Below are 22,122 nucleotides of genomic sequence, written 5' to 3' on the forward strand. Positions count from 1 at the left end.
GCTGGTCTCGCTACACTGGAAGCAGACCCAGGTGTACAGCCAGCGCTGCAAACAGGGAGTTGCAGCGCTGGCTGAGCTTTTAAGTGTAGACACCTGCTAAGTTGCAGCATTGTAACCCCCTCGCCAGCGCTGCAACTTGCAAGTGTAGCCAAGCCCTTTGTTCAAGATGGTTTCTCTCACCTACAGTCTCCCTTCCAGCTTTTTACTGGCCAGGACCCATCACAGAGATCAAATGGTTTGGTTTCTTTGTCTCCCAAAATGAAGGAGAAAGGTGGAGTCTCTCTCTGTTCCTTATATCCCCAAAGGAATGCTTTGTCAAGAAGACACCTGGGGATTCAGTCTCCCGGGTCTCTCGGAGCCATGTTAACTCTTTCTCTCTCAAGTTCAGGATTAGGATATAACCCCTGCCGGTTAGCTCAATGGCTTTTTGTTTACAGCTAATATGTAAATTGATGTAAACCCATGAACCTTTGTCAAGGACAGGCCTGTTTATCATCTTTACCTAGGCTAGGCTGTCTGGCCTTAAACATGTTTTAGTAACAGCATATAGAGGGAATTCATAACTTGACATATAACATTAACACATACATTTTGCAATGATATTAATAAGTAGCTATCGTGATGCCTCACAAGGCATATCTTTTACCAATCTTAATGCATTAGTGTGTTGGATGTGAATACGTAGGTGCCTACAGTCACAGGGTTTATTTGTCTGTGTAGGTTACTGATTTTCATCTGACTCTTCGCTCTGACTGCCTATCCTCCCGACTCTTCAGAGGGCCAGAAATGCAATTGGTCTGAGTCTCCCAGGCTTGAGATTGGCAAACTTCTGTCATGGGCTGAAATGCCCTCCTACCATTGGCAGCAATCCCTGGCAGAGATGCCAGTCTCACCTCTCTTTATAACTGGTGTCTACTACTGACCTTTGGTAACTTGCCACAGAAAGAAAACATTCATACACCACAGTAAGAGGGCCTTTCCCCAGTAAGACTAAGTGCACACTCACTCTCTTCCCACCTTGTTTCTGTAGACTGGGTGAACCACTAACAGTGAGGTACTAATATTGCCACAACCCAATGCCAGGCTTCATTTAATCTGTGGATGGGAGTTTGACATAAACATTTTCCTCCTCTTAGTATTCTGTCTCTGTATCCCCAGACCAAAGGGCCCACCAATCTGGTTATTCTAAAAGCACCAGGTACCTGCCTTTCATACCCCTACTTCTAGTAAAAGGTCTCTGCCACATGAAGGCAAGTAATGGGGTGTTTGACTGTCAGACCCCAGTGTCCTTTACCTCAGAGATCTGCCCCAGCAGTATCCCCCCACACTGGGTCTCCCCTCCCGGGGAACCCCCAGCCCTCTAAACCCACCTTGCCTCAGTGGCTACTGCCAGTCATCATTTAGCCCCCTGCTCACTGGGGCTGATTGCAGTCTGTAATGGCCAATCATCATTGGCAAGGGGTTAATACCAGCTGCCTCTACCTATTCCCAGGCTGCACCTCTGTAGCCCCAGTAACTTCGTACACCTTCGCCAAGGCCTGCAGCCTGGGGGTTTACCAGACTGGAGCTCCTCAGCTCCCCTTGCCTTTCCCCAGCACTGCTCTACCTCTGGTACCCTGCTCCCAGGCATCCAGGTCCTTCTCTCTCCACTGCTACAGAGAGAGACTCCTTCAGCTTCTGGCCTACATCCCTCTTATATGGGCCAGCTGGGCTCTGACTGAGCTGGCCACAGCTGTGACTGGTTTCCCAATCAGCCTAGCTTGGCTGCTTTTAACCTGCCCCACTACCCAAGTGTTGGGAACACCACTCCTTGCTCATTACAGTCCTTTTGGGGAAGCTCTCACCTTACAATATGAGCTAGTAAATAGTAGCTGTGCTGTTGAATACCATCATATAACAGTGCAGTAGAACTTTTTTCTCTTTGAAATTTTTTTTAAGTGTTTAGTATCTTGAATTAAACATTTTTGTTTTAAAGGAGAGCTCTGTGTAGCTCAAAAACTCTTTCACCAACAGAAGTTTGTCTAATAAGATATTATTTGAATGTTTGCTCATGTCCATTCCATGTTTGGTGTGTGTGCTTGCCACATGCACTGGTGTCAGAAGTGTTTCCCTCAGTGGTATCCATAGGGGACTGGCTCTGGCACCCTCTGGAGTGGTGGGCATGTGCTGCGTTATAAGGGGCACTACTGGCTACCCCAACCCTCTGTTACTTCTTACCGCCAGTGACGGTGCTGGAAAGTTCCTTTGCTTGAGCAAACCTTTCCTTCTTTAGAACTGTTCATTGTGAACCTTCTATTGTAAATAGTTCTGTCAGTTAATATTAGTCCCCTGAGTGTGTGTTTAGTTAATTATACTGTCCCAGATGGGAGTTAGCCTCAGGATGGTGCATGCCCTGCTCTCTGGGGTTTAAGAACTGCGACTGTTGTAGGAAGCCTATGCCAGTCAGTGACCGCCAAACGAGTAGTCTCATTAGTGACAAGTGATGCATCTTCAAGAGCTTTAAGCCTCGCACGAAAAAAGAGTAGAACATCCAACTTAAAGTGCTCTTTGTGGAGTCAGTGCTGACACAGGCACCGGAGCAGCCTCCAACAGACTCCATGCACAGTACTGCAGCTTCGGTGCAGAGCGCCATACCAGTACTGTCGTGGGACAGGTGAAAATTCAGCTCCTCGACACCTGCCAATAAGAAGAGGAAGACCAGGAGAGGTCGTCTTCTGCTCGCAAGGGAAAGGAGAGGGTGGGAGGCAAGCCTAGACCTATGAAGGGTGGCTCATCATCTCCAAGTGGGAGTCAGACGCCAGCTTCTGTTGAGTGAGTTAGTCCATCCTGGGATGCGCCTGCCACCCCAGACAGCAGTATGGAAATGCCTTTCACCCCGGAGGTCCTGCAGGCATCGCAGGATATTTTGTCCCTCCCAGTGCTGCCCACACCAGTGATGGCAGCTCTCAGATCCAGGGGTAAGCCTGCCCTTAGACCTCTCAGTCCCCATCAATGCAGCTCCGCTTGCCACCTCAGGGAGTGTCTCACTAGTGCTTGACTGCTCAGAGCCACCTCACCTTGGATGTAGGGCTATCTACTAATCAAGGCCCTTAGTGCCAGTCTCTGGATTCCGGACATTGCTCTGCAGGCTTGATGTGTCAGTTGCTGGTAGTGTGGTGTAGAACTACCGAGGCATGCACGATCCCATGACCTCGGTACTAGGAGCATCATAGCCATTCACCCTCAGTACTATGCTGATCCTGTGAAAGCCTTCACTGGGACTCGGTACAGTCACCGGCCTACCAACATAGGTCACCTTACCAGCGTTAACGCTCACCATCATGGCTTAAGATGCAAGGTATGTGGTCCGCAGAGGAGCTGAAGTTGCATATAAACCTCAAATAGCTCAGAGTGGTTTTCCTCCCACAGTTATCTGGCCAAGTGGTTCAAGTGCTGATGGACAACACAGCCTCGATGTTTTACATAAACAGGCAAGGGGGAGCATGCTTGTCAGCCCTCTGTCAAGAGGCACTCCACCTATGGGATTTCTGCATCCAGCATGCAGTCTGCCTGGAGGTCTGTCACTTTCCCTGCCTCAGGAACATGCTGGCAGATCGCCTCAGCAGGTCCTTCTTCTCTCATCACGAGTGGTCGCTCAACTCAAAAGTGGTCCAGATGTGGAAAACTCCCTGAGCAGATCCATTTGCCACCAGGCAGAACAGGAATTGTCATCAGTTTTGATCCCTGCAGGGCCTCAGCAAGGGCACTCTGTCTTGAATGCCTTTCTCTTGTCCTGGTCAGGAGTCCTGATGTTCGTGTCCCCGCCCATCCCGCTTCTCACCAGAGTACTGTCAAAAATCAAGAGGGACAAGGCTTGAATCATTATGATCGCCCCGGCGTGGCCGCGCCAGCATCAGTTTGGCATGCTGTTGGATCTGGCAGGCGTCCTCCTACCCCCACCCAGTGGCAGCTGTCGGACTGCCCGGACCTTCTCTGTTTCTGCACACCAGCCTCACCTCCCTTCACCGCATGGCATGGTTGAACCCAGAGGAGCAAGCCTGATCCAGGAAGATGTAGCAGGTCCTTTTGGAAAGCAGAAAAACTACGTCACTAGGGCAACATACCTGACAAAGTGGATGAGGTTCTCCTACTGGGCGTCTGAGCGTAGCATGTCCCTGACGCTCTCTTCTCTGAAGTCCATTTTGAAATATCTGCTCCTGAAGAATCAGGGTCTGGCCCTCTTCTCTATCAAGTTTCATCTAGCTGCCATCTTGGCTTTTCATCCGCTGATCCAGGGTTAACCAGTGTTCTCACACGAGATGTCGGTCAGGTTCCTGAAGGTCCTTGAAAGGCTCTTCCCTCCTGTTAGGGATCCTGTCCCCCAGTGGGACTTCAGTCTGGTTCTTTCCAGACTCACATGTCAGCCCGCTGAACCCTTGGGCTCTTGTTCCCTTTCCCACCTATCGTGGAAAGTTGCCTTCCATGTGGCAGTGACATTGGCTAGATGATTAAAGCCCTGACCTTGGAACTGCCATATACGGTCTTCTACAAGGACAGGATACAGTTGTGATGCCATCCGGCCTTCCTGCCAAAGGTAGTGTCTTCCTTCCAAAGCACCCAGGACATCTTTCTCCTGGTGTTCTGTCTTAAGCTGCACAAGACCAGTGAGGAGAGGTGGCTGCATGTCTGAAGTGCCTTGGCATTTTACTTGGTGCATACCAGTCCCTTTTGTAGGTTGACCCAGCTCTTAATCGAGATAGTGGAAAGGATGAAAGGCCTTCCGGTGTCCTCTGAGGATCTCCAGCTGGATCATCTCCTGCATCTGGACCTGTTATGAGTTGGCGTAGGTCCCACCATCGCCTCTGGTGAAGGGCTACTTGAGGAGAGCATAAGCATCCTTGGCGGCCTTCCTGGTGCATGTTCCCATCCAGGACATTTGTAGAGCTGCAATGTTCTCTTGGATTCACATGTTCACGGCACACTATGCCATCACCCAGCCAGGCTAGGGATGACTCTGGGTTTGGCAGAGCTGTGTTACAAGCTACACATCCATGAACTCTTACCCGCCTCCGTTGGTACTGTTTGCGAGTCCCCTAACATGGAATGGACATGAGCAAGCACTTGAAGAAAAGATAGTTACCTTTTCCGTAACTGGTATTCCTCAGGATATGTTGTTCATGTCCGTTCTGTGACCTGCTCTCCTTACCATCTGTCAGAGTCCCGGCAAGAAGGAACTAAGGGTGAGGGGAGCCAGTGGCACCCCTTATACCTCAGTGCATGCGCATCACTCCAGAGGGTACGCCAGAGCTGGTCCCCTATCCATACCACTGAAGGAAAAACTTCCAGCGCTGGAGCATGTGGTGAGTGCGCACACCTAACGTGGAGTGGACATGAGTAACATGTCTTGAACACCAGTTATGGAAAAGGTAATTGTCTTTTACCTTCCCCACCTTGTCTCTCTTACGGAATCTGACAGGACTCTCTTTCAACCAGTTAAAATTTGTAGAACTCCTTTTTATAAAACTAGAAGCTAAGGAGTCTTACCCCACTCCTCTGGAGTTTTGCCATACTTGTGTGTTCCAACTTAATTCTGTATTGCTGAACTACTTAATTTTGCCTTTGCTGGCATCTGTTTTGCATCCTTTCTGGCTGGTCAGTTTTAGGGTCGGTGTCTGAGAGTATGTAAAAGCAAGCTGATTAGACAGCACTAACAAAATTTTATGGTTCCCCATATAGACAGTACAAAGTGGATAAAATTCAAGTGAGACTGTTACTATAATTTTCATTCATTAGGGTGTCATTTCGCTGCGTTTGTATCGATACTACTTTTTTTTTTTTTTAAACAGGATGTTAAGCGTGTAAGTAAATGCACCGCGGTTGGGGGTTTTTTTAGTGGTAACCAAATACATATTGTTTTACGGTTCTTCATATTCAGGTATTGATCGTTGCCTTGTTTCTCATATTTAGTTGCAATGGTTTTCATGTTTACACCACATAGAGATATGGTATGATCCCTGTCCTCAGTCAACAATAATGCCACTAATTCCTTTTCATTTGGAAATAACATTTGGATGTAAGTACTGCATGCACATGTTTAGACAACTGTTCTGAGTAGGTTTTTTGTGGTAAGTTTAAAATGCCATTGTGGTATGCTTGAATAATTAGGAACTTCTCAGAAAAACATTTTCCAAGGTTATTTGCTATTAGAAATTACTCACAAATGGTGAAATGACACTTCAGAATTGCCTGATACTTTCTCAAAGATGCCAAGATCGCACAACTTACTTTCTGCTAGGTATGTGGATACCTTTGGCAATTTAATAAGGCTATGTTTGCACTATGCACCTTTTAGCAACACAGCTGTGCCGCTAAAAGGTGCGCAGTGTAGCCGCTCTTTGTCGGCAGGAGAGAGTTCTCACACCAGTGCTTTTTGTTGGTAAAACTTTTGTCCGAGCGGGTATTTTTTTCAATCCTTGAACAACAAAAATTTTACCGACGGAAGTTCAGTGTAGACAAAGCCTAAGACGTACAGGTTTACTGCTTATGGACCCAATCCTGCCAACGCTTACTCAGAGACACTATGCTCTGTAGTAATTTTTCTTAAGACGATACCTTGATAAGGTGTAGGAAATGGAAGATCATTTTCTATCTGGTTCATCTGATGTTGAACAGAAAAAGTTATCGACTCTCCAGTGTTAGAATAATTCTTCCCTTTTAAAAATTATCCTCCTCGTTTAATGTATAATTTGCTCTTTCTAGACATGTTGATGGGATGAGCCTTTGGTATGAAGTTCATTATTTTGTAAAGATAACATACACATGTTTGGCTGCCCTTCCTGCTCCACTGCAAATTGCTGGCAGTAATGGGAAAAGGACTTTTTCTTTTCATTGAACAAACCATTTATAGATATATCTATTAAGTTAGTGTTTCTCAGACTTTTTTTTTCGCAGACCACTTGAAAATTGCTGAGGATCTCGGCGGACTACTTAATGGTCTTTCCAAATGTTGTTTGTACTGTTAACTAACTATGGTAAAATGCTTTGGATAAAAGGCTATATTAAAAAAAAAATCTTTATTAATTTTTTTGTTCTGCCAGTAAAAGCGCACAATTCCTATTTTAATATCAGTAGTCTTACTTCTCTAATGTGATGGATGTGCTCTCTCTTTCCCACTGCAGCAGCCCCTAAGCTGGGGCTGGGAAGTGTGGGTGGAGTCTCTCCCACCACAGCAGCCACAGAGCGGAGGCTGGGAAGGAGGGCCATCTCTCCTCTGCAGCCACAGCCCTGGAGCTGGGGAAAGTCACCTCTTTCTCCGTCCGCTGCAGGCCTGTATTCCCAAATTCCCCCCCACCAGCGGCGGCTCCAGACACCAGCACTCCAAGTGCATGTCTGGGGCGGCAAGCCACGGGGGGTGTCCTGCGAGAACGGCCTGCGGGAGGTCCTGCCTGCGGGAGGTTTGCAGATTTGGCGGCTATTCGGCGGTGGGTACGACGAAGCTGCAGGATCAGCAGACCTCCCGCAGGCATGCCACCGAAAGCAGCCTACCTGCCGTGCTTGGAGTGGCAAAAAAGCTAGAGCCGCCCCTGCCCCCTACACTCTATTCCCCCTCCCCCCAAGGCCACCACCTCACCTCACATGTGCTTCTTCTCCAGGGTCCAGGCACCTAATTAGTGAAGCCGTGCTGGTGCCTGCCTGAAATGGTATGTGGACCAGAGTTTGAGAACCTCTGTGTTAAGTGATATCTGCATCTAAACCTTTTAAAGGGTTTTCTGACAGGCTCTTTAACCACTGACTATTTCTGTGGAGGGGGTTATCTTCCTATCTCCAGTGATATTTCCCAGTGGAAACAAATGGCCATATCTAGGAGAAGCAGAAAGTTTTGGAGAGTCAAAGTGCATTTCTAATCCAAAAATTAATCTCAAAATCAGATATGCTCACTTGACGTGCAGTGTCCAGCCCTGCAAAACCGAAGGCTGATATGTGACCGTCAAGCTGGATTTGGATCTCCTTGCATAGAATCAGCCATAAAAGGATGCAGTGGGAAGCATGGATACAGAACAGAATAATGGAGCAAGGCAGCCAGCCAAAATCAATATGGTGGAGATTGTGGACTGGAACCGTTTTTTGATGCAGAGGATAGTACATTTGAATCCTCTGATATTGTGCTTGTGAATGGCAATAGTGTACTCTGTAAATTGAATAGCTAATCCTTATCTGGCTACCTGCCATTGCACACTATCTAGTAGAAATTTCTACACCTATAATTCATATTCCAAGAAAGTTACAATGGATTCCTGAGTCCATTTCCCTTCCCTGTTTAAAGAGAACAAATAAAGCTGAAAGAGAGATCCTGGGCAGTATGTCTATTAAATAATGTGAAGTATGTAAATTTGGGAACAAAACTGAGCAGAACCCTTGGAGCATCCAGCCAAATAGCCTGTACAGATTTAATTGCCCGACACAATCTGCTGTATGGTTTTATTTGTCAAGATAAAAGGCAACTTGTTCCAGCAGTAAATCTTAAGAATTTTACAGCTAAATTAGCAACTTACTAAAATCAAATACATCTCAGTTGCCTATTCGCAGTAGACTCAAATTAGGTTGCCAGTTGGATGAAACATTTGCTGCTCATTGCAGATTTACAGGTTGCTGTTATTGACAAAAAGAGGTTTGGGATAAAGTTCTACTGTAGTTTAATTATGTATTAGGTTGCCAACCCTGTCTCCAGGAATATGACTAACCAAAATTGGTAACCCTAATTATGCATGCTCTAGGATGTGATCTTAGCCCTGCAGCCTGGAATGTTTGTAAATGTCATATTTGATCAAACTTGCAGAACAGCATAGAAAGAAGTTTGTTTTCTGATTGTACTGAAACTGTCTCATTTATTAAATTGTTTGATGAATATAACCAGCGCTAAGAGTTAAATGTAAAGGAATGTTAAAAAACCCATTCCTGCCTGTCTGAAACCTGTCATTATACAAGCAAAAACACCCAGTGAGCTAGTTCTTACTAGAAGGAATATTATATATGTAAATATCTTAGATTTCATTTTCAACCAACCAGAAAACAAAACACGTTTATTAAAGGTGATGGTGATTCTTTTTTTTTTAAGAACTAGTTAAATTATTTGAATCTAAAACTTGATTGATGATTATTTTCACTATTAAAAGTGCTGAGTTGTGTTTGCAATGATTGGTGTAGGTTTATTATTCGTCTTGAGTATCTGGGGATGACCACCATGTATTTGTGAATGTTTGAGTCCTGACACTTCTATTTATTTTAGAAGGAATGTTGTGAACTTGAAAGTTGAGTGTGTGTTGTTCATATTATGAAGGATTTTCTTAATCTAATGGTGGATCAGAGCCAATACCATATGACTTAAATGATCCCAATGCAAATAATGAATAATAAATAGCTGAAGTGAACAATTCATGAAAAACCAAAAGGCTTACAATGGATTCAAAGAATTCCAATGAATACTGATGGCTGACTAATCAAAATCAGGATTTTCATGCAAGTGACTCTCAAAATATAAAAAGGGGCTAAACTCACCATGAATATTATTCAGAACTAATAGTTTGATCAGCTCTAGTTATTTAACTTCAGTAATGATGGGCCAGATGCTCCTGAATTCACATGCTCTGCAGCCCCTTGAAGTCAGTGGGGTTGTGTAAGGTGCGAATCAGGACAGAATTTGGCCCATTATATTCACAACCTTGGTCTCTATGCAAACAAGAAACCTATAAACTTTCCTCTTGTTTTAAAAACAGATATGCTTCAACTACAAAACAGATTCACTTGGAATGTGCCCGATTTATGCATGGTTATTTTCAGATCCATTACAATGACAGTAATTTTTCTTCACACACCAGCCTGGAGTTTGGTCTAAGGCTTAGCCTATACTTACAAGTTAGGCTGACATAATTGCATCAGGGGTATGAAAAATCCGCAGTCCTGACTACGCTGACTTCATCCCCAGTGTAGATGTAGCTATGTTGATGGAAATACACTTCCTTCAACCTAACTACCATTGTTCAAGGAAATTGTGTTACTACCCCATTGGAAAAACCCCTTCTGTGCAAGTAGGCTGTGTCTACACTATGGGATTATACTGTCATAGCTATGGTGATGTAGCTATGCAAGTATATTCTCTGCAGACTTGCCACATTTTGGTCATCAAAGACAAATTAAAAAATGGTTTGGGTTACAGTTTAAGGTTTAAGGGTTAAAAATGCTACCTATGTTTTAAGTTGTTTTTAAAAAATCAGACTTTAGAAACAATTTTTTAAAAAACCATTTTAGTTTAAGTATCAGAAGGGTAGCCATGTTAGTCTGTATCCACACAAAAAACGAGGAGTCCGGTGCATCTGAGGAGGTGGGGTTTTACCCACAAGATTATGCCCAAATAAATGTTAGTCTTTAAGGTGCCACTGCACTCCTTGTTTTCATTTTAGTTTTAAGATGTTTGCTTACAAAAAATAATTGTAAAAGCCTGATTTTGGTATCCGCTTCCCTAGGATTACAAACACAGGATGGGTAAATATCATCTGAATTCACAGAGGCATATCTATGCTGCATGCTTTTTTTGGTAGCGCATAGAGTCCAAATACACAGAGCCCCCCTTGCATGTGTGTTAACAGCCAGCAAGGCATGGCTTATGCCGGTAAATACACACTGGAAGCGTGGGGTATGTACATGATTACATACCCTACATGGTTCTTCACTTGTCCAAGTTGTCTACACCAGTGGTGTACTATCCCAATGCCTGTCTGCTGCCGAACCTTTCCTCTCCACAGAGACTGACTGCGGGGGCAGGGGAGGGAGAAGGCTCCAGCAGGGCATTTCCCCACTGCCTTTCCTCACTGCGATTAGAGTAGTGGAGGCAACCTATGGCACGGGTGCCGAAGACGGCATGCGAGCTGATTTTCAGTGGCACTCACACTGCCCGGGTCCTGGCCACTGGTCTGGGGGGCTCTGCATTTTAATTTAATTTTTAAATGAAGCTTCTTAAACATCTTAAAAACCGTATTTACTTTACATACAACAATAGATTAGTTATATATTATAGACTTACAGAAAGAGACCTTGTTAAAATGTATTACTGGCACGCGAAACCTTAAATTTGAGTGAATAAATGAAGAGTCGGCACCCTGCTTCTGAAAGGTTGCCGACCCCTGAGTTAGAGGCTCCAGCAGCGGGGTGCTGTTGAAGCCTTTGCCTGCTGCCAGAGTCTTTCACTGACCTGTACTACACACTGCAGTGTGGATGAAGCTTGCTTTTCACTGTGACATATAGCTACACGTACCCTACATGCTGCTGCCAGTGGTCATAGTGTAAACTAGGGGCCAACCTGTGGCTCCAGAGCCACATGCTTCTCTTCAGAAGTTAATATGCGGCTCCTTGTATAGGCACCGACTCCAGGGCTGGAGCTACAGGTGTCAACTTTCCAATGTGCCGGGGAGTGCTCACTGCTCAACCCCTGGCTCTGCCACAGGCCCTGCCCCCACTCGACCCCTTCCCACCCCTTGCCCTGAGTTTGCTGTGCTCTCGCTCTTCACCTTCTCTGAGCCTCCTGCACCCCACGAAACAGCTGATTGGGAGGTGGGGAAGGAAGAGGGAGGTGCTGATTGGCAGGGCTGCCGGTGGGCAGGAGGCACTGGAAGCAGGGGGCAATTGATGGGGGGTTGCTGATGTATTACTGTGGCTCTTTGGCAATGTACATTGGTAAATTCTGGCTCCTTCTCAGGCTCAGGTTGGCCACTCCTGGTGTAAACCTAGCCACAGTGGAATGTAGTGACTCTAGATCAGGGCTGGCTCCAGGGTTTTTGCTGCTCCAAGCGGCGAGGGGGGGAAAAAAAGGCTATCGGTGGCAGCTCCACTGCGCCACTTTCTTCTTCGGCGGCAGGTCCTTCCCACCAAGAGGGACCGAGGGACCCGCTGCTGAATTGCTGTCGAAGAGCCCGGTGTGCCGCCCCTTCTCCTTGGCTGCCCCAAGCACCTGCTTGCTGGGCTGGTGCCTGGAGCCGGCCCTGCTGTAGATACTACTGTGGAGCATGTCTTCCTCCCTTTCTGTACTGTTTCAACATCAGGAACAAATATAGCCCAGAATTTGAGAACTGAAATGCTTTGGCTGCAGAATGGAGCTATGGGGTGAAATCCTGACCCCCATTGACTTCAGTGGGACCAGGATTTCATCTATTGTGTTTGAAAGGGGCATCAGGTATTTGGAGGCGGAGGCTGTGATGACATGCAGATTATACATAGTACGTGGTTTTGTTTTGATAGGATTCCAAGATTGGTTCTAATACTTCAGATCTCACCCGAAGATCTGCTGTACATAACTAAACACCAATTGACTGAGGCGTAAAAAAAATTATTATATGGCCAGACCAACCATGATCAATGGTCTGTTGCAATGTAGGGCAATAATTCTGACAGTATACTGCATCTCAGCCTGCAAATTCTGTGGTACAGGACTTCTGTAACTCTTAAGCAATCTAGTTAGAATGGATTCTGAGTCTGATATTATAAAATTTAAACTCAACTATACCACCTGACTGCAGCTTATGTACCACAATTTGAGAACCACTGAAATATGGCATTTGATTTCACCCCTCCTGAAGAGTCCTTTTGAAGACTAGAAAGATTTTAAGTACAAATTTGAAAAACATTGTGTAAAAAATTAGCTAAGAATATATATAGGCTACCCATGTATGTACTTCTGTTCTTGCTGTTTCTCAAGGATGTTACCTCATCTTTAAGGGTCTCCAGCTCAGTGCTTAATTTGTAATGCTGGGACTTAAGCAATTTTTTTTTAAACTATCATAACTGATGCAGCAAGCTCAGAGGTGCTGTGGTTATGAGCTGCCAAGCGGAGAGGTGCCAGGGCTCAGCCCTGGCACAGGTTAAGCAGTGTTCCAGCTACAAAGCACAAAGAGAAATGACACACCTGATCAGAGGAGAGATTTTGAATGGATATATACACTCACTGTAGAATATAATTGCTGCTTCTCAGCATATTTTGTTTGAAGTAACTTTAACTGGATTTCTGATTAATATCCTGTGTTTATAAGGCTACATGTTTGAGATTAGTCAGTTGAAGGAAAAATAATAGTTTGACGTTCCATATATTTTATACCCAGACCCCAGGCTGAAAATGGTGTATTTTTGCATACATGTGTTACTTAAATACTTCAACCAGGCTGATCCAACAAGTGACATCACCATTTAATTGCTTCTGCATGCTGATCCAGCAACTGCTTTCTCAAACTGGCAGTTAGTTGCCTCTTCAGGATCTTTTTCTTGGTTTGTTTTTCCCCTCATCCAGTTGTTGGCCTGGAGTTGCATAGGCTGTGCTTTTCATGTATACTCTGCTATGAATTTTTTAGGGAGTGGCTGAAATAACTCATGAGATTTCAAGTCTTGTGGATTATGTCCCTCACTGTACTTAGTTTTTTATAACGTTTTCCTCGGAAAAGTACAAAATCAAACAAAAACAATGACAAGACATTTAAATTAATGACCATCACTTTGTAACTGACTGGAGAAAGTGGTGCAAATTGAATTTGTACTCATATAAACTTATGATCTCTTGCTTTTCATTACTTTTTTGTATCTACGAAATGTCCTATGCATGGCTAGACGATCAGTGTGTAGTCAAAAAAATTGTTACTGAACTTATTAAAATTTTGTAAAAGAGAAAAGATTGCCTCTGTTATGTTTAAAACTTCAGTGAATCCATTTTGTATCTTTCCCTGGGTGAAAATAGCCATGCCCCGCCACCCCTCAGCCCCCACCCACCCCCTAACCCCGCACAAGAACAAATGGATATCAACTGGCCATGAACAAATTCAGGCTGGAAATTAGATGAAGCAACTGGTGCTCTGGGCCCTTTAAATCACCTCCGGAGCCCTGCCTCTGCTACCCCAGCCCTAGCCCTAGCCCTGCTGCCCTGGGATAGCCGCGGCTGGGCTCCTGTGGTGATTTAAAGGGCCCAGAGCTCCATGGCGGCCAGTGTCCTGGGGCCTTTAATTTGCCCCGAGCCCCATAGCTGAGCCCCTGCAGCTGGTAGCTCCAGGGTGATTTAAAGGGATCCCCAAGGCCTTTGAATCTTGCAAGACCTTGCCTTTTCCGGTCGAGACCCCGCCCTGCTCAGGACTCCGGTGTATCAGTATGTCCTTTAAGTTACTTTCACCTCTGGACGTGGCACTGAGCATTCTGTCAGGTGCTGGGCTGGCTGCTTCCTGCTCACGGTCTGAGTGCTGTATGTGAAGTCTGGAAGGACTTTTCCACCAGGTCAGATTAGCAGTGACGTTGGGCACTTTCACCTTCCTGTGCATTGTGTGGGTACAGGTCACTTGGGTATATCTCATTTAATCATTTCCCTGCATCGCAGAGGTCTCTGACACTGGTGTAGCATGGTCTCCCTGTGGCATATGCTAGTTTAGTCTCCATAGGTTTATATTACTTTTGGTCTAATGTGAGTTGTTGGGTTTAGAGTGCAGGTGCTTGGTTGTATTAGTGGCCTGTTAGACACAAGTGGTCAGATGATCTGGTGGTCGCTGTTGGCCTTAAACACTTAGAAAAAATAAGTACATGTGATGACCAATTAGGTGCAAAACTGTCTGTCTATTCAACAAATGCTTGATTTTTCGCAAGTGCTTCCTCAGGTGCAGTAGTTCTCAGCCAGGGGTACACGTACCCATGGGATACACGGAGGTCTTCCAGGGTGTCCATCAACTCATCTAGATATTTGCCTAGTTTTACAACAGGCTACTTAAAAAGCACTAGTGAAGTGAGCACAAACTAAAATTTCATACAGACAGTTTCTTGTTTAAACTGCTCTATATGCTATGCACTGCAATGTAAGTACAATATTTATATTCCAATTGATTTATTTTATAATATATGGTAAAAATGAGAGTCAGTAATGGTGTGCTGTGACATTTTGTATTTTTCTCTCTGATTTTGTAAGCAAGTAGTTTTTAAGTGAGGTGAAACTTGGAGTACGCAAGACAAATCAGACTCCTGAAAGGGGTACAGTAGTCTGGACAGGTTGAGAGCTGCTGCTTGGGTGCATCTGCAGCAGTGCTTGCCAAGTACTGAATACTGTTCTGAGAGATGTATCAACATGCTCAGTTATGCTGGTGTACTGGCAAGAATGCTTGATTAAATGTGTAGTGGTGATTTATTTTGAGAAATAATATTTGAAGTGCATAAAAGAGCATTTTCTCAGGCATATCAGTTGTGAGGAATTACTGGCCTGAAGAACAGCACTGGAATTTAATCATACACGTTTATATATTCAATGTTGTTTTCTTTTTTAAAAGTATATCAGAGTGGTGTTTCCTATTACCATAGAAAGTGGGGTTGGAGGGTGGGCGAAGAAGTGGCATAAAACTTAAAAAAAAAAAAAAAAAAAAAAAAAAGACTGATTTAAATTCATATGAGCAGAGTATTACTAGAGACCTAACACTTGTAAATTTACATGTCAGATTACTTAACATCCTCAGCATTCCTCTAAGTTTAACATTTTGGTCTTACAGTAGCAATACCATTGTTAAGGTTGCGCCAGAACTTTCAGTTTCACGGTGTCTGTATCCCAGTGTCTCACTCTGCCACCCCCTTCCCCCCCCAACCGCTTTTTGTAAACATATCTTGGGGAATTTGAAATAAATGTCAGCCACTAATTAGCGTGTGGGGATTGATCTCAAATGCACATTTTGTGTTTGCATGTGATTGGTTTCCTGACAAACGATAGGAAAATCGGAACACTGGAAAAGTCTGATTTTCTCACCCTCCCCTACCCACCCTGTGCACAGTGCTACATTTACTGTCCCATGCTAAGTAAGCAGTCACATTTTGACCTGAGAAAGAATCCACCACTCTCTCCCTCTATTTAATTTGCATACTTGGTGATTTCTCCTGTGCACTGAATGAACCAGGGCGTGTGGTTTAAAAATAGAAAAGAGGGAAATGCAGGCTGTATTATGATGCATACACAACTGCTTTAATAAGTCCTGGTAGGCCTTGTTGTCATCTTGAGGTGGGGACACACATGCTGCAACCACTACCTCATCTGGGGAAGAGGAAGAGGCTGTGACTGGCTGAGGAGCCTCCATCCCTCCCTCTTGTCTTGACCGAGACTCTCACAGGATTTCTTCCTGAGGCTCGGTACCAGGCTCAGCACCAAAGTCTGGGTCAGGGGTCTCATGGTATGGTACTGGAGATGCCTACTATCCAAGGCCACAGTGTGTGAACATCTTGAGATCGTGCCCTGGCCTGGGGGAAACCTCCATAGGTTCCAAAATGGCCTTTGCATGGGCGCTGGTTCCCATTGACCTAGTTGCCAAGTGTTTCACACAAGATAGTTATCCATTTCCTTAAAGGTCAGGAGAGAGTACACTCCCCAGGTAAAAGAACCGATTCCTCCCTGCGATCTAAACCTTGTCCTGCCCAAATGTATGAGTCCACCGTTTGAGCTGCTAGCAATGCTTGCTGTTGCACCTCTCTTGAAAAGCGGCTTTCTTTATGGCCATCACTTCGGCCAGAAGGGTTTTGGCAATACGGGCCCCCTGTATACGGTCTTCTTCAAGGATAAGGTACAGCAGCGCTCACACCGGACTTTCCTCCTAAAGGTGGTCTCACAATTCCACTGCAGTCAAGCAATCTTTCTGCCAGTATTCTATCCAAAACTTTATGCGAACAGAGGAACAGTTCCTACGCTCCTTGGATGTTAGACGGGCTTTAGCTTTCTATATACAAAGGACTAAACTGTTCTGTAGATTGACTCAGCTGTTCATAGTGATAACAGGGGGAATGAAGGCCCTTCCCATCTCCGCCCAGAGGATTTTGTCTTGGATTACCTCATGTATGGCATCCTGCCTCTAGCTAACCTGACTGCTCATTCCACAAGATCACGGGCCTTTTTGACTGTTTTTTCTAGCGCAAGTTCCTATTCAGGACATCTGCAGGGCAGCAACCTGGTCCTTGGTGCGCATGTTCTCAGCACACTGTGCCATTGCCCAAAAGGCTAGAGATGCCAACTTCAGCCACGTAGTCTTGCAGTCAGCTTGTTCTTGAACTTCAAGGCCACCTCCTGTGCACCTGCTTATGAGTCACCTACATTGGAATGGACATGTGTGAACACCCGAAGAAAGAACAGTTACTAACCTTTCTGTAATTGTTGTTCAAGATACATTGCATATGTCCATTCCTAATCCCGTCCTCCATCCCCTTTTATGGAATCAGTCGATAAGAAGAAACCAAAGGGGTGCGGGGTTGGCAGGGCCCCTTAAACTGACATTTGTGATCGCGCGGCATCAGAGGGCATTAGTGCCAACCGGACAGGTACCATTAAGGGAAAAAATTTCCAGCAACTGTGCTCAGGGTACACACACACCTATGTTGGAATGGACATGTGCAACAGTTACAGAAAGGTTAGTAACAGATTTTTTTCCCCTCTTTAAAGTGAAGGTGATAATTCAGTTAGAAAGAATATGGGCTGAGAGAAAGGGAGGAGTGGGTAACATTCCAAAATGTTTTTACTTTTCTTGCAGGACTGAATTCCAAAATAGCTTAATTACAGACTAGTCACAAAGCATATGTTTCTTATTGCTTCTCAGTCTTGCAATGACACTAGGTACCCGAGTCTCTTAATTTCACACTTTGCTGTGCATAGGTGGCTGGTATAATCTCTGCTATTGATTGGAATTCTAGGATTTGTTTACTGACACGATTTTTCTTGAGTGAATGTATAATCATTCAGTGTCTCTGGAGTGTCTGTTTACGTTTTCCTTCAAATTGATTGGATCTATAAAAATTGTATAGAAATGACAGCTCAAGTGCATAGGTTAGTAGGGAAGTAAATAACTTGAAGTTACATGAAATGGTGGTTGCACAATGGACTTAACTTGAAGCAATCAAAGGCAAAAAAGCTGTTAAATATTTGTAATATTTCATTAATATTTAAAAACAAATGATACACAGGCTAATGTCCAAATTGTTCTTTCTAATGGCTCTGTTAGTATAATGCAGTCTTGCTTTTATTGCAGTTAGCAAACAGTTTCTAGTCACCTGTTAATGTTCATGTTTAGAAGTGCAAGCTGACATGGTTGTTTCTATTGCTTTTTGTACAGTATGTAAATGTATATGCCAGTTAGGGTCTGGCCATCCCTGCTGTTGGGCCAGTATGTTCTATCTGTTCTTTTCTGGATAGAACTTTTTACTTGATGTCTTGAGATACATATTTCTGAAGTGCAGAGATTTGCTCTGCATGAGGGGAATTGAAGGTAAAGTGACCGAAGAGCTAAATCCTTTAAAAAGAGTACACTTGAAGCTGAAACTCCAATATGACAAGCTGGTCCCTTCCATTGACATGTCATGCTTAATGTACATGTATACTCCGAATGCCAGATTGATTACTGAGCAGCCCTCTCACATTTTTTTTTATTATACAACACAGCTGGAAGTCTGAGAGCCTTATTATGATCTCTTTTATACAAGGGTTAATTCTATAAAATTGAATAGGTTTTCTCTTCCAGATTTATGTTGGTATGAGCAAGGTCAGAATCTGTCTTTGAATTTTTAATAGCTGTGATAATCTTTCAATACCATTCCTTACACACCACCTCCAGTGGTTGAACAGAGTGAGCTAGAAATTCAGCCAGTGATGGTAGGTCGGAGACAATGAAAGCAAGATAGCGTGAAGGATATTTAGGCCTTGTGGGAGGCCAGAGGCCGAGAGGTGCATTTGGTATGGCTGGACATTGCCCTCCTCCCCACCAGGCAACATTTTACTAAGTCTAACAAAATAGCCTGATTTTCAATTAGTGTCTAGTACACTCTGCATTTTTATTAGGTTATTGTAACAGTAAATATTAGATAGTAAATGTTATGCATTAAATAATCTACAGTTCCATTGAATTAGATACATTTTTTGTTATTAATATGATGCTTTAATCTCATTTAAACCATGGTGATTACTGTGAATTTAATTACATTTTCAGCAGTTCAGCTATTGATATAATGATCTGCACAGTGTGGAGTATTTATTTTTTCTTTTCTTCATCCTACTGTGATATTTCATTTTCAAAGGTAAATTAAACTTCTTGTGTGGTGTAAATTTACTTGCGCACCATAGCGATACTATCAAGTAGTTTAGTTAGTCAATTAGATTTCAGTTAGTGAAAAGTAGTGGGGATGCAAACATGAACGATTCAGAAAATCCTTTCAAATAATTTGGATGATCATCTGAATCTGTCCTGTGCATCCTTTCTCCTGTCAGGCCCAGATTCCATCCCATTGGCTGTGTTGCATTCTCGGAAAGATGACATGGAAGGAGTCCAGCAGTCTAGCTACTACTCTCATAAGAATTTCCTTCCTCTTTAGGTGGAGTGAATGGTCCAGTCCCACATTCTGGTGTTGAGTCTGTGTGAGGTTATTCTGCTTCTCCGCTGTGTAGCAGCAGGATGCGTTAATTGATTTGTTGGGTCCTACCAATTTGCTGCCACTTAAACCATGAAGGGCAGGCTGCAGTTGATACCCCAGAGTGAATGGTGGTACTGGGAGTTGCACAAGCTTGGTATGGGGCAGTTCAGGTTCCTGTAGCATACCGGGTTCTCTTCTCCTTCAACTCCTGTGAGAGTTCTTTCGTATACTTTGAAACTTCTCAGTACTGCCTTGCACATTTTCCTAGGAATGAGACTGGATGGCCCACTGTGCAGCTTTGATGCAATAGGACTCACTAATCCCTCTGCTGGATCACAATAACATGCCACTTCAAAGTGTGTACTCCATTTGGGCCACCCAGTCTCCTTCCTAGGAAAATCTCCAGTGTTGGCGGAAAATGTGGCCCTAGATGTTACCCTAGCACTTCACCACTTTCTTCAGGAAGGCTCTTGTCCGTAGGTGAGGGAGGGAAGAATGAAGAGAGCATAACATATGGGATTCTAAGGGCCATATTAAGAATGGGTTTACTTTTCTCCTTCCCGAGAGATGAAATCAGGTAAGGAAAGAGTTTGGAGGCTAGTGGAGCTGTAGCAGCTGGTCTTGGCTGCATGGGTGAGATTTTCCCTCAATGGAGATAAAATTAAATATGGAAGGGAATGGCAGCTGCCTACGGCCTTTGTGGGTTTGGGAGTTGGGGATAATACCTCCTTCCTACAAATTTGGTATTAGCCCAGCTTCACCAGAGAAGGGGATTAGATTCACATAGTGACCCAGGCACTAGTAGAAGACGTGGTGATTGCCTCAGGCTTGGGAGTAAGAGGAGCCAGATAGGCCCAGGAAACGTTGGAATGCTATGGATTAGAACATCAGAAAGAAGGGTCATGCTGAGAGTCTGTGGTCTTAACTCCTCACCCTCCACCCCACTTGACTGGTGCCAGTACATGTGTATTAGGAGATATCTTATGATATAAAACAGCGACCACTTGGCCAGTAAAGATCATTCCTGTCTCTATCCTTATTGGCCCCCGCCATTTTCAATAGACCTTTTCCAAAACCCAAAGGTTAGAATTTGGTCAATTACTATTTTAATTCTGAGTGAAACAAAAACATTTATTTCTTTTAAATGGCTATGGTGGACAAATGGGAAATTGAATGAAGATCTGCAGAATATAAATAGTTAAGAATTACTTAGGCAAGTTAAGTGTCTTCAAGTTGACAAGGCCTGACAGTGTACATCCTCTGGATAATATTTAGTCCTGCTTCAGTACAGGGACTATCAAAGTCCTTTCCAGTTCTAGATTTCTGTAATTTTATTATATAAATATATATAGAGTGTGTGTGTGTGTGTGTGTGTGTGTGTGTGTACATATACATACACACACTATTTTTTTGGTCATTTAAGTGCACGCTCATCTCAGGTAGCTGCTCATCTCAGCCTTTTCTTGTTATGTGGAAAAAAAACAGATGTTCAGTTCATTTTCTGATACTATAATTAGTCTTTAACACATTTCTGTTTGCACTTGTTCATTAAATAATGTTAAAGTAGGTTTAATACTGAGAATTTTGCAGCAGTAAACAAGTTTTTTACTAGGTGTATTTGAAGCTATTAATTTGTGTAATGAGACTAAATGAACAATTCACACTGAATTTGCATCTATTATAGTTGTCAGTAAAACTATAACCATATTAAGTGTGACACCTTCTTTTGCAGTGACCCCTATGTGAAACTTTCCCTGTATGTAGCAGATGAGAACAGAGAACTTGCTCTGGTGCAGACAAAAACTATAAAAAAGGTAGGTAGTGGTTCTTACTTCACTGTGTTCTGGAAGTACTGAGAATGTTAGAGTATGCTTCTTCTCTACATGATATTACACTATTGATTTAAAGATATTGTCTGTGAATGTTTGTATGTATATTGGATAACATTTTCTTTTTTATCAAACTCTTCCAAGCCAGTTGCATGTATTTGCCTGTAGCCAAGTGCAGACTGTGAACCATAAAATAATGACTTTATATCAAAAACTTCTCAGCTGAGGTTTAATGTGCTGAATTGCAGTGTTGCTTGTGTTTGTAGGATTTACTTAAAAATAATATTAAGCTATTAATTCCCAAGTCTTTCTATATCTATTTGAAAATATTTGATGTGAGCCTTAAAATGTAGGGTGGAATTGTGAACTACTGAAATTCATTTTGAATAATCTCTGAAGGTTGTTTTAAAAAATCATTTCCAACTGGTACCAAACATAAAGGTATTTTTTTTTCTTAGTTTTCTTTTAATTTCAAGCTTCAGTGGAAAGTGTAAAGACACTATTAGGCCAAAATTTTAGTGGTTACCTGCTTCCTTACAATTAAAGTTGACCGGATGTTAGGGCAAAAAGGGAAAAAGCCATAATTTTAATAAAGCTTAAAAGAAAAGTCATGCCCTAGTATTCTATCCTATTTTACGATAATTATTTAAAACGTTTTTGATCTGTTTTCTCTTTGGTATCATAATTTCACTGATTTTTTTCCCCCCCTACTATACAGTTTTTCTAGCTTGACGAGAACTCCCCATTTGTAGAGTAAAAAAGGACACCAGAAAAGAGACTTTTAAAACAGACGACCTCCACTTTCATTTTATCATTACAAATAAAGTACAATTAGAAATTGAGAGAACCTCAGCTTCAAAACACTGCATCACCATGTCAGTAC

General features: G+C 43.5%; 1 protein-coding gene across 1 annotated transcript in view; it reads left to right on the forward strand.

Moving 5' to 3' along the window:
- NEDD4L (NEDD4 like E3 ubiquitin protein ligase) overlaps nt 1-22,122 on the forward strand; it is a 413,015-nt gene that overhangs the window by 171,895 nt on the left and 218,998 nt on the right. Inside the window, exon 3 of the mRNA XM_075067477.1 lies at nt 21,143-21,224. Coding sequence (XP_074923578.1) covers nt 21,143-21,224 — 82 coding nt within the window. The remainder of the gene's footprint in view (nt 1-21,142; nt 21,225-22,122) is intronic.

Source organism: Chelonoidis abingdonii, chromosome 6 (genome assembly GCF_003597395.2).
Source record: "Chelonoidis abingdonii isolate Lonesome George chromosome 6, CheloAbing_2.0, whole genome shotgun sequence".
NCBI classification, from domain to species: domain Eukaryota; kingdom Metazoa; phylum Chordata; order Testudines; family Testudinidae; genus Chelonoidis; species Chelonoidis abingdonii.